The sequence below is a fragment of the Ammodytes marinus genome, assembly GCF_949987685.1.
Source record: "Ammodytes marinus genome assembly, chromosome: 9".
NCBI lineage: Eukaryota > Metazoa > Chordata > Actinopteri > Uranoscopiformes > Ammodytidae > Ammodytes > Ammodytes marinus.
Window position 1 is genome coordinate 31,442,695 of NC_137213.1, and position 12,774 is coordinate 31,455,468.

The 12,774-nt window shown below is 36.9% G+C and overlaps 1 protein-coding gene across 1 annotated transcript in view; it reads left to right on the forward strand.

The window, feature by feature from the left end:
- The window catches only part of tmem71 (transmembrane protein 71), an 18,422-nt gene extending 10,673 nt beyond the window's left edge, over window positions 1–7,749 (forward strand). Inside the window, exons 6-12 of the mRNA XM_080034538.1 lie at window positions 1,034–1,124; window positions 1,541–1,799; window positions 2,171–2,365; window positions 2,954–3,020; window positions 3,363–3,424; window positions 3,623–3,672; window positions 3,786–7,749. Coding sequence (XP_079890664.1) covers window positions 1,034–1,124; window positions 1,541–1,799; window positions 2,171–2,365; window positions 2,954–3,020; window positions 3,363–3,424; window positions 3,623–3,672; window positions 3,786–3,809 — 748 coding nt within the window. The 3' untranslated portion in view covers window positions 3,810–7,749. The remainder of the gene's footprint in view (window positions 1–1,033; window positions 1,125–1,540; window positions 1,800–2,170; window positions 2,366–2,953; window positions 3,021–3,362; window positions 3,425–3,622; window positions 3,673–3,785) is intronic.
- The last annotated feature ends 5,025 nt before the right edge of the window (window positions 7,750–12,774 follow it).

The following is a 12,774-nucleotide window of genomic DNA, read 5'->3' on the forward strand; positions in this document are numbered from 1 at the left end:
TTTAAATAAGAAGGGCAGCAAATACAATACAATTATTGTCCTACAATTTAAACACATAGATAGGCTAAATAACTCACCAAAGCAGTAGAAGTAGTAGGCTAGTATATCCAACCGCGTATGCTCACTCCTGTCCGTGACTAATTACCACGACTAATTCCTCGTTAACGGAACGTTACACCGTCGGCTTTTGAATCTCAATCCTATATTCCATAATAAAGGCTTCTTATCGTTTGCTCGAATGTGCCCGAAGTCAGCCTGGCTTCTTTACGTGCCTTTCCAAGTTTTCCAGCACCGCATTCAGCTCCGCGGTGCTGTGGAGACCACACACTGGCTGCGCTGCACGGAGGTGGCAGTTATTTGCGGTTTCTGTTTGAAACAACGCTTAGTTTATTTAACTTGGATCAAAATATTTAATTTTGTTAAACTTTACATCCGTTTTGTGCCGTTTTGTACACGTATATAACATTTTAAAATAGGGGCGGCCCGCCGGCTGGCCTAAAGGCTACAAACACTAAAAAAACAAAAAACGATTTTCCTCATCCACCAATCGAGATCATTTGAAACGAGGAGTACTCGATTACTAACGCCCATCCCCAGTAGCTACAGAATATATACTGTGCTGTGTAATAACAGGGTCGAAAAACGGGGAAAAAGTCGCGGCTTGTAGGCCGAAAAGTACGGTACTTTTAATTTAGTGCACAATAGCTGAATTTTTTTTTAGAATTATTATGTTTTCTCTTAGAAAGGGTCTCATATATGTCCATATTTCTCCATACTTTGAACCAAGGCCTTGTCACCGCCATTTTGGAAGTGTCATAGCTGGAATGTCATCAGGTGCATTGTTTAAAATTTAGAATTGTTCTTGTCCTTGAAGGCCACTGTAGCTTCTGTTATTATTCGAAAGGGTTGGGGTTACCCAGGGAGCGTTGCATTCTAGAACTTTGTAGAACTTTCTTGATGATGTCATATTACACACTGCACCTTTTAATATAGAAGGTTAATATAATTCTGTCTCTATATTTTCTCTCTTCAGGGTTTTCCGGCGGCGGCGTCGACCTCGTAACTCTCTGGTTCGTCTGCTGAGCGAAGTGACAGAGAGCTGTCAGTCCTGGCTGGATGAGAAGGTGTGTGTGTGTCTGTGTGTGTGTGTGTGTGTGTCTGTGTGTGTGTGTCTGTCTGTCTGTCTGTCTGTCTGTCTGTCTGTCTGTGTGTGTCTGTTAGTATTTATTTTTCTTTTCTTTATTTACAGTATATTTCTATTATAGTCTATGATGTTAAGCGTTTTTGAGTGACCTCCAAAGAAGCGCTATATCAATTCTATACATTTATTTTTTCACTTTATATTCATTCAGAGTTCTTCCTTTTTTTCACAACACATACAAACAAACAAACTCCTGCACCATCACAACATACAACACACCAAACAAAAACAAACCTGGAATAAAATAAACAAACAAAAAAACTGACCAGAATTATTATTTTTTTTAAATAAAGCCAATCTATCTCAATTCTATCTATTGTTTTTATTTTCATTCTTCAGGTCTTCAGAGGCGTTTTTGGAACTGCACACAACAACAACAGTGGGAACCAAGAACATGAACAAGACCAAGAATACGAATTAAACCAAACCAATGGACATGAACCCGGCGGGCTCTTTGACCCTGGAACCCACCATGAACCCAGCGGGCTCTATGACCCAGACACCCCTCTCCCAGACAGAGGGCAGCTGGACCTGGATTCTTCTTGCTCCTGGATGATGAACAGCACAGAGATAGATGATGGACGCAGCTTCACTTACGGTTTGTTTACTTTACTCTGTCCACACACACGGTTTAGTTCTGTTTTCCCTATTCTTTCTACCATAAAAACCTTTGAGGTTTTTATTCCCTCAGTCTTCCCTTGGCCCAGCTGTCCTGTTAATCCTAACCCTACATTTTCCCATGTGTGATGTCACACTAGTAAAATGTAGGGTTAGACAGTGAGACCATAAAACAGTCTTTCTGCCTTTTCTCAGGCTAGGATGAACCGATTTCTAAAATGTTTGCACATTTATACTACATAGGATCTCAGAGTTCAATACACCTTCATATTTCCACCGGTGAAGTGGGGCTTTAATCTGACAGTCACACACATACAGTTTATGTATTTATTTGTGTATTCTCTGTCCCAGACCCCACTGAGCTCCCTCCCCCTCCGGACAAACAGCCCGAGCCCCGACAGCTCATCTTCCAGGAGGAGATCTGTTCAGAGACCTGTCAATCGAAGGAGCGCTTCAGCCAATCACTGGGCGGCCTGTCCGAGGTCCCGCCTCCCTCGCCTTTCTACACCAATAGCTGCTGCTGCCCGACACCACCGGAGCACACAGGTACATTCCCTGTGTTCCAAATCTCCTCCTCTTTCTTCCTTCTATTCTACATACTAAATCTGACCATAAGATCAATCTAGTTAGGATGCAGTAGGCATACTATTGGGACATACTTTTACTTATTTATTTCATCATAACATTGCGCCTTCATTTTGCCTCTTGCTTTTATATTTGGCTCATCCCCGTTTGTTTTCATATGGAGGCTCCGTTGATGTGACGTCACTTTCGGTACACACTGGATTGTGGGTCAGAATCGCCCCAAATAGGATGCTGTTTTCAACACTATAAATTTCGGCCGGATGTAGTAGACATCTGGGTATTTTTAAGCATACTAAATCTGACCACAAGAATTGGGACATCCTAAACGCTGCCATACTGAGAAATATAGAGAGAGTTTAGTTGAGCTGATAATAGGCTTAATCAACTTTGTGTCAACCTGTTCCGCGATGGCTTGAATGTAACAGACATTCATTTATATGAAAAAGTTACGCACTATAGCTTAACTTAACGTTTTTAAGTCATATTGAGTTTAATCATCATAAATCTCTGTTTCTCTGACATGTTTTTGTTTGTATTTTTTGGTTCCAGGTTTCACCATGAAGGCTCTTCTCCTCCTCATCCTCACTATCTTCATCCTCACTGCTCTGTACTCGGGGTAAATGAAGTCTTTGGTTATTTATTAATTTAAATTTATTTAATTTAAATTCTAATACACTAATACACTTATCTGTGTAAATAATTATTTTAGCTCTTGATTTTATAAACATACAATTTTTTAAACACTTCAAACTGATTATGTGTTTAATTATTATTTATACTTTTGCATGAAACAATAAATATAGCGTTCCCCTTATTCATTTATTTTTACATATTTAATTTTACGACATATTAGTGCCCAAAGTATTTACAGAGGACAGATTTTGGACACTAACATGTATTGTATGTTCTAATAATAATAATGTAATATGTTCTGACTTTTTTCTCTCTCTCCTTATAGTTGTCTTCTGTGGGCTGCGACTGTTGCATCAACCGTGTTTCTGATGATCACAACATTTATGTGTAAGTAGTATAAGAAAACATAAAAACAGCCTGATAGATTAGAACATTGTGGATCTGTTGGTGACATACTGTCTGATATTTATTTTGTATTTATTTATTCTTATAATTTTTTTTCAAAATAAAGACGCTATGAATATGATGCAATTTTCTACCAAAAGTCTGTTCCCATGTTGTTTCTAATGCTCTGATCTCTTCCAGTCCTGACCAAGTCTGGGCCGATGGGCGAGTGGAGGAGAGCCAAGACAGAGGTGAGGCCAGAAATAATTTTTAACATTCTATAACGATGGCTACTGTAAGCATGTCTACCCTATGACCAAAACAACACAACGCTAACTTTTTGATTATTTTATTTTTTTCAAAGGACATCACGTCAAGGAACGAGTAAAAGAAGAAGAAAAAGAGGATTTCATAAGTGTGAAATGTGAAACTGGAAGAGTTGCAGACAGAGAAAGGTCTGTTCATAGTGGTTAATGGGACTATCCCTGCGTTCCAGTCCTCATACTATCTAATATTTAGAATGGTTGAAAAAAGATTTAGTATGGTTAGAAAGACCCAAGATTTTTTAGTGTTGAAAACAGCATGCTATTTGGGCGATTCTGACCCATAATCCAGTGCGCACCGGAAGTGACGTCACATCAACGGAGCCTCCGTATGAAAACAAACAGGGATGCGACGGATATAAAAGCAAGAGGCAAGATCAAGGCGCCATGTTAGGATGAAATAAATAAGTAAAAGTATGTCCCAATTGTAGCATACTGCATCCTAACTAGATTATTTGTATGGTCAGATGTAGTATGTAGAATAGAGAAAAGAGAGAGGGGGAGATTTGGAACGCAGGGTCAATATTCAATTTACTGTTTGCATGCAGGTTGCACCTAAAGGACCACGTTACAACAATCACTCCGGAAAGCATTTTAACAGCACCACCATGTCTGATGATTTAACTGCAAAACTTTAGGATAGAAATTCAAATATAAATCGAATTTTAAACACGATTCCTGCGCTGAGATGCAGACGGCAGGCAGAAGGGCAGAAGGGCCGAAGTTTGAATCTTATCAAACGATATTTTCTCAAAAGGAATTTTTTTAAAAAGCAGAATCAAGACGTGTGTGTGTGTGTGTGTTTCTGTTAAAAAGCGGAAGGAGCTCGAAGACAGGGCGCTTTCACAAGGTCAATGTTCAACGTTTAGTCCGTTTTAAATTGGACTCTGGTGTGTTTGCGATGTTATAAACGCAGAAATCAACGTAGTCTGGTTACGGCCAAAAGATAACCTCTGCAAGCTGACTTTGACAGTTTATAAGAGAACCCTATAGTGTGTTTCTGTTGTAGTAAAAACATGGTAAGGGAGTGTAGCAAAATGCGTGGTATTATGGGCTGGCTGCGTGGGCATTTGTTGAGATATTCACAGGTCAAAATAGGTTTAAAATGAGGCAGAGAGGACTGTCTATATGTTTTATTGACATCTGGGTTGAAGAGAAATCCAGAATCTGCCGAAAAAATCCACAAAAAAATGCGCTTAAAAAAGTAATTCTTTATCAAGTGGAGAAGGTATTGATGTCACAGTAGATCAGTGTCGATGTTACAGATGTTTCAAAGTCTGTGATTCTTTGCATATACAGTAAGTGGCATCTTGTCCATTTCCTGATTACATCTTCCTGTGCCAAATATCTCAACCAATCAGAAAGGCTTATGCTCCTTAGTACACGCCCCCTTCTGCAAAAAAACATGTTTTTAATTGATCTGAAATATATGTGTGAAACTGAACCAGATGAAATAGAAAAAAAACAGCCGAAAGCATCATTTGAATTTACCTGGTTATTCAGATCTGTGAAAGCGCCCGAAAATATCTGACACAAGTTACTGTAGTTTAGCAGCTGTAACGTATAAAAAGTATCGTGATCAGTTATGAAACATGTGTACCAAATATGTAGCTGATGTATTTTGATGGAATACTGTATGAGTGTATCTTTTATAGCATATTGGGGCGGCTGTGGTGAAGTGTGTAGGGCGGTTCGGTCGTCCACTGGGTTACAGGGTCGGTGGTTGGATCCCCCGTCTCCCCGCCACATGTCCAAGTGTCCCTGGGCAAAGAGACACTGAACCCTAAATGTCTCCTGATAGTTAGCTTGCACCCTGCGTGGTAGCTGCTGCTGCTATCGGTGTATGAATGAATGTGTGTGAATGGGTGAATGTGTACGAAACAATGTAAAGCGCTTTGGGTCTGTGAAAAACCAGGGAAAAGAGCTTTATAAGTGGAGTCCATTTACCATTTATTGTTAATAGTAAAACTTGGCTTTTTTTGGGGATGTCCAAAGTGACCAAACGTCAGACTGTGAATGTCTGTAGAACAAATTCAGGTCCAGCAGCGAAACAAGCCTCACTTCTTATCAAAAATAAGACATGTAACTTTTTTTATATATAAAATACAAAACTAACACAACAACATCTGATGGTCTAATTGATCTACAGCCCTGGAAAAAAAATGAAGAGACCAGTCTGGATTTTTCTTAAATCTTCATCTCTACATTACTTCACGGAAATGCTCTTTAATGACAATATTCTTATTGTGAATTTGGTAGAAATGTTGTCAGTAGTTTATAGTATAAAACCAAAATGTTCATTCTACTCAAACATATGCCTATAAATTAGTAAAACGAGAGACACTGAACATTTGGAGTGGTCTCTTCATTTTTTTTACAGAGCTGTATTATGGAAGTTGGAACTGCAATGTGCGATAAGTGCCAATTCTTACTGTATGAAGAGTTTTAGACAATAATGAAATGGCCTAATTTCAAATAAGCCTGGAGCAAGAATTAGCACAATATCTTTAGCAAATAAAATGTCCCTGGATATGAAAATTCAGTATTTTTAAGATACTAAATGATTAAATTCAGGTCCAGAGTAAAACAATCTTTGGTTGTTAAGTGCCTTTAGTATCAATAATACTATACATACTATAATACAGGGTGTAAACAGACAGACTCCAGGTTTTAAGTATGGAGCTAATTCTCAGTGTTTGATTTTAACCTGTGCGGTGAAGCAGACGGGTGGAGTTTACTGTTAAGACATTTTCTTTTAAGATTATTTTTGGGCATTTTCAAGCTTTATTAGACAGTACAGAGTTGAAATGGGGAGACAGACACAGAGAGAGAGAGGGGTGACCTGCAGTAAAGGTTCACGCGTCGGATTTGAACCCGCGACCACTGCAACGAAGGCCGGAGCCAATATGGTACTCTTATCAACTACGCAAAACTTCAAAATAAAAGTACCTTCAGCTGAAAAGTATAACAAGAATACAGAAAGGGGCAATTTCACCTCAACCTCGAGCTTCTCTGAAAAGTTAAAACCTTTTCCCAAGCTTTTAAAATCAAAATTCTTCCCGGCACGTGATGGTTTTACGAGCATCTGTCTTTCACTATAGAGCACGTCAGTCGGGGACAGTTTTAAAAAGTCCATGTGTGCACTAGGAAAAAAGTCAAATGTTCCTAAAGTTTTTCTGTAGGATAAACTCCACCCAGCTGGCATCACCGACATGGAAAACAATCGCCTATCAAGTATTTACAACTCCTGTGTGAGTCAAGTCTGCTGCATATTTCTACACATATATTTCGCTCATAATGTGCTTTGTAAGGGAGAAAAAATGGATTTAACTCATCTATAAGCTGTCTCTGTGTTCTAAAAGCCCTACTAACGTCCTACTCATACTAAAAGCCCTACTCACATCGTACTCATACTCATTTTGACGTCAATTTGAGTATGTTGTGGTTGAGTATGCGAGTTTGTGTAGGCGAGAAATGCCCGGATGAGTACTTATACTTACGGGAAGATTTTGTGTATGGATCGATAGGTTACTTTTCCTACTTAACCGCCCCACAATGCATTGCGTCTTTTCAAACGACACAGAAGGTTTTTTATAAATTCTTTATTGCTTCTGTATACTTCAGTGTAAACGGCCCAACGAACCTCGCATACACAATGGATGGTTAAGTAGATAGTATGGAGTATATACATGTTGAGTATGTAGGAGGGAGGACGTTAGTAGGGCTTTTGTATGTAGTATATACACATGTTGAGTATGTAGGGAGGGAGGACGTTAGTAGGGCTTTTACAACACAGCCAATATTTTTAGGAGCTTAACAAAGCAGGGAGGAGGTGTTTAAGGATCAAGGATATTTGGAGACACAATTGATTGATTGATTGATTGATTCAATTTTATTTCAGGCATATCAAAAAAAGAAAAATTAAAAGCATGAAAATACAATAAAAAAAATATGTTCAAATGATTTCACAAATAAAAATAAACAAAAAATAAACAAATAACATATTGAATTGATATGCCTGAAAAGGAGCAGGAAGAAGTATAAACTTGAAAGAAACAAAATCATTTTTACTGAGTATTATCATCTTATCAACTCAACCAAATCTCTTATTAAATTTCATATCTGCGCAAATATTTTCTTAAAGATAAGTAATCGTCAGGTAAATCCAGGTAAAGTTTTTAGGTAAAAAATAAAATTAAGAATCAGGAGAAGAAGTGTGGCAAGCCGCTGGGACTAAGAAACGTAGAGAAACTTCAGTACTGTATAATATGACTTTATAAGGTTTTTAAACTTTATAACGTTTTTGATAATTCAATCATGTTTGGGCCTCAAACTACGCCAAGACTTTTAGCCAAACCCTCGATGAGGAAGAGATGGTCTGTTAACAAATCAACTCTTTCTCTGGGGAAATGTTTTACTTTGAACTTTGTGTGTTTTTGTGAATTTAAGTTTTGTCAACATTGTCCAACAAAGGCTTTACAGTTAATTCTTCATTGTCCAGGTCGTATTAAAAAAAAATATGAAAAATATAAGAAAAATAATGCCACGTTTGTATAGGGATATTCATGTAGGAATTATTGGGTATCACTATACAATAAGGGTATGTTAATTAACTGTTAGTTAATGCTATTGAAGGTTAGTTAATGCGTAGTAAATGCCTATTAAGCATTAAGTAAGTGTAGATGCTTCGTTAACTTATGCTAAGTTAAGCCTAAACTAAGTGTAACAGTTAGTTCATTCTGGCATCGGACCTGTAACATGAAGAGTTAACGTGCGGTCACACCAGATAAAGATTCACATTAATGAATTACCTGTTCTTAAAAAATACTCTGAAAACGCAGAACATTTAGCTGTTAAATTTAATCAAAGCTGAACTCGACGTGAGTGATTTTTGTGGATTTATCGCGTGAAAAAACTTAGATTGTAGCGAGATTGAAACAAATTGAATTCAGCAAGAAATTTCTGCCTTTTGTTATAGTCCTGGACTGGTGTGACGGAGCCTTTAAAGGTCAAATGTCTGTATCTGTGTTTGAACAATTCTGCGTCAAAATCAGCAGTTGTTTCTGATGTCGTCCGATGTGTTTTTTTTTTAAATAACTCAAAGTGCCAACATTTGTAGAAAGATGTGACAGTTCAGGAAATGTTACATCAACCAACACTCGATAAATAATCAAGAATCGAAATATATATTACTAATATTTTTAATATAGCTCTGCATTACTTTGCATTTAAAGCTGCAATTCTTTAAAAAAAAAAATTATATATATGCAAAATGGATCAATTGTGCTTTTTTAAGGCCTGTTTAGCTCCTACTTTCATGGCCAAAATCAGAGTATAAAGGAAAGAGAATTTTATATAATATAATAATGTGTCTGTATTTATGCCCCCTGGTGGCTAAATACATGTAAAGCAGCTTTAAATGATCAAATGTAAATGTGGATCGAGTGTGGCAATTTTTTTTATTGTCTTTTATATACAAGACTTCTATGCAGAGTCGAAAGATTTAGAACACATTAAAAGGTGCTCCGAGGAACATTCAGTTTGTGTTAATTCTAGCGCCCCCCTTTGGATAAAAGTGGTAGTGTATTTTACTACGCCAGCTGTTGTTCCTGGGTGAGCGTATACCCATGACAAAAGCATTAAGAAAAACTATATAAAAATATCATTATTTGCACTGATGGTCTCGTTTGCCGTGACATGTAATTTATGATCATCAGAGGAAAAATGAGACTGTTTCAGAAATATTTAAAAAGTTCCTCGTAGCACCTTTTTAAAATGAATTTACTTGTATGAATGAAACCCTAACATAAGCTCTTGTGTGTGACGTATCGCCGCCGCCTGCTGTAAATTATATCCACATAGTTTTAATTTATATATTTTTTCCCCCATTGACTGCACTCGTTTCCTAATGTGGAAATGTGATACTCTGCTTGTGACGGCACTTATTACATTATATCTGTTAAATTCCCATTACGCTGTACTGTATTAATGTTGATCAAGTCTATGAAAATGAATCTTTAAACGAAGCGCAAAGCAAACTAAATGTTAAAATCAAATAGAGATAGAAAAAAAAGACAACTCCCTAAAATTAACAAATCATGTTTAAATTAATGTGATGAACTTGCTTCCAAATTCCAAAATTTTGATTTAGTGTTGATCACTTACTTTCAAATCAGTAAATTGTACAAATTTGTGAATTAACAAACAGGAGTTCAGTGGTTTTGATGATAATGTGTAGTTGCCATTTTCGGCCAATAGGTGGCGCTTGCGTTTGAAGAAGTATTTTGCATATTGTCAAAAAAAATCCAGTTTCTGTGAGAATGTTGTTTTTTATTATGAAAAAAATAATGTTTATCATCCATTAAACGTTTTTAAAGACCAACTGTGTGTGTGTGTGTGTGTGTGTGTGTGTGTGTGTGTGTGTGTGTGTGTGTGTGTGTGTGTGTGTGTGTGTGTGTGAAATCCATGCTATACTCACACATGAAACTGTATCTGACATCATGTGTTGGATTTGGGACAACCCTTATTCTCATCAACAAACATTAAAATACATCTAGATTGAGAGTAAGGAGGCAGACATGTTTTGAGCAGATAAGAGATGAAAAGTACAACGGGAGGTAACTGAAACCAAACCATTTTACTGTACTAGTGTTAAGTTTTCTTTGAGATGTTAGCATACTGTACGTTTTTATGGCTTACATTTATTGAGGAAATTTCTTGCAGAGTTTTCCATAATGAAGTCATGGTCTGAGATTTTTTCCTCTGCCGCATTACGTCACTGTGGTCTTTCTTCATGGTTCCCGATAACTCACTCGTAAAAAATATAAATGGAAAAAATAATTGGACATCAATTCGGTAATGCAAAAGCAAGAGTGTCGTCATGTACACTGGTCTGTTACTGGAATGGGTGATTAAGAAATATAACCAAACAACTATTTAAATAATCAATAATGAAGTGGTTTATTGAAGAAAATGCCAAATATTTTCCCAGTTTCTTACTTGTCATAAATCACTTACTGTCTCCTTGGTCTCAGAATATATGATACTCTTTTTTTCTTTTAAAGGTGCTCCAAGGAACTTTCAGTGTGTGTTAATTCTAGCGCCCCCCGTTTGGACAAAAGCGGTAGTGCTTTTACTACGCCAGCTGTTGTTCCTGGGTGAGCGTATACCCATGACAAAGGCATTAAGAAAAACTATATAAAAATAGCATTCTTTGCACTGATGGTCTCGTTTGCTGTTACATGTAATTCATGATCATCAGAGGAAAAAATGAGACTGTTTCAGAAATATTTAAAAGTTCCTCGTAGCACCCTTTATATTTTTGTACGTTTTATAGTCTTAGAAACAAAATTAATAAATAAAAAGATTAAAAAATCTATTTAAAAAAAGCTCTATTGTACAGTATATAGCTGAAGTCAAGATTTTCGGACTTCCTAAATAGAAAAACTACATTGGAACACCATTTAAAGTCGGAGTTCCCACTTGTGAAACATGCAGTCTGACTTTGCAGAGCATAACGCTGCCTTCAAAACAACTCGGATGTGGAGAATTTCCTAGTTTTTATTTACAATTTCCGTTCTTCTTCTTCTTAAAAAAAAATAAACATGGCTGACCGTGACCCATGTGTTTCCCTAAGTCTATAGATAATGTGTGTGTACATAAAATATCTATAAAAGTAAAAAATGTTTCATCCGCAAAACCTGGCCCTTGGTTACTGATATGTAGTGAACTGTTTCTCTGCAGCGTGCATGGTTATGTGTCTGCGTAGGGGCCTTTAAACGTCTTGTGCAAACACAAACAAAAAACATGGCTGACAGAGTCTACACGAGGCATTTGTTTAAGCTATATGTCATTTCGACTTTGTTTTTTAAAAAGAGAAATTCCTCTACATTTTTCCACTCAGTCCTGGCCCTTACACTCTTTATTATTTTACGATTTTCGAAATGTTCAAACACACATTCTGCCCAACCCTAAAACAAAAATAAAAAACATGGCGCACAGAGTATACACAAGGCTATTTTGTCGAGGCTATTTGACATTTTACGACGACTTCTTTCTTATAGAAAAATGTATAGAAATAAAAAAAATAACTTAACCTCCATATTTTTCCACTCACTCCTTGCCCTTACACTTCTATATTATTTACTGATATAATGTTTTCTCCGAACCGTGCATGGTGACATGTCTGCGTAGGTGGCTGGCAGATATAAATGTCTTCTCACACCTGAACTGAATGAATGTCATTTAAGATCATCAGAGAAAAAATTAGGCCGTAAAAATGTTTAGGAAATATTTAAAAGTTCCTCGTAACACCTTTTAATTGTTGTACGTTTTATAGTCTTAAAACACAATTAATAAATAAATAGATTAAAGAATCGACTTTAAAAAGCTTTTGACTTTGCAGGGAATTACGCTGCGTTCAAAACAACAGCGATGTGGAGAATTTCCCAGTTATTATATTTTACGATTTCCAAATGTTAAAACACACGTTCTGCCCAACGCTAAAACAGAAATAAAAAACATGGCGCACAGAGTATACACAAGGCTATTTTGTCGAGGCTATTTGGCATTTCGACCTTTTTCTTATAGTGCATTATGAATAAAAAAAAATAATAAATTCCTCTACATTTTTCCACTCAGTCCTGGCCCTTACACTCTTTATTATTTTACGATTTTCGAAATGTTCAAACACACGTTCTGCCCAACCCTAAAACAAAAATAAAAAACATGGCGCACAGAGTCTACACAAGGCTATTTTGTCGAGGCTATTTGGCATTTCGACTTTTTTCTTATCGTGCATTATGAATTGTTTTTAAAAAGAACTTCCTCCACATTTTTCCACTCACTCCCTGCCCTCACCCTTCTATATTATTTACTGATATAATGTTTTCTCTGCAGCGTGCATGGTGACGTGTCTGCGTAGGTGGCTGGCAGATATAAACGTCTTTTCGCAGTATGAACACCTGAACTGTTTGCAGTCTGTGTGGACGCTCATGTGAACCTTCAATGTGTCTAAAACTACTTAAAAAT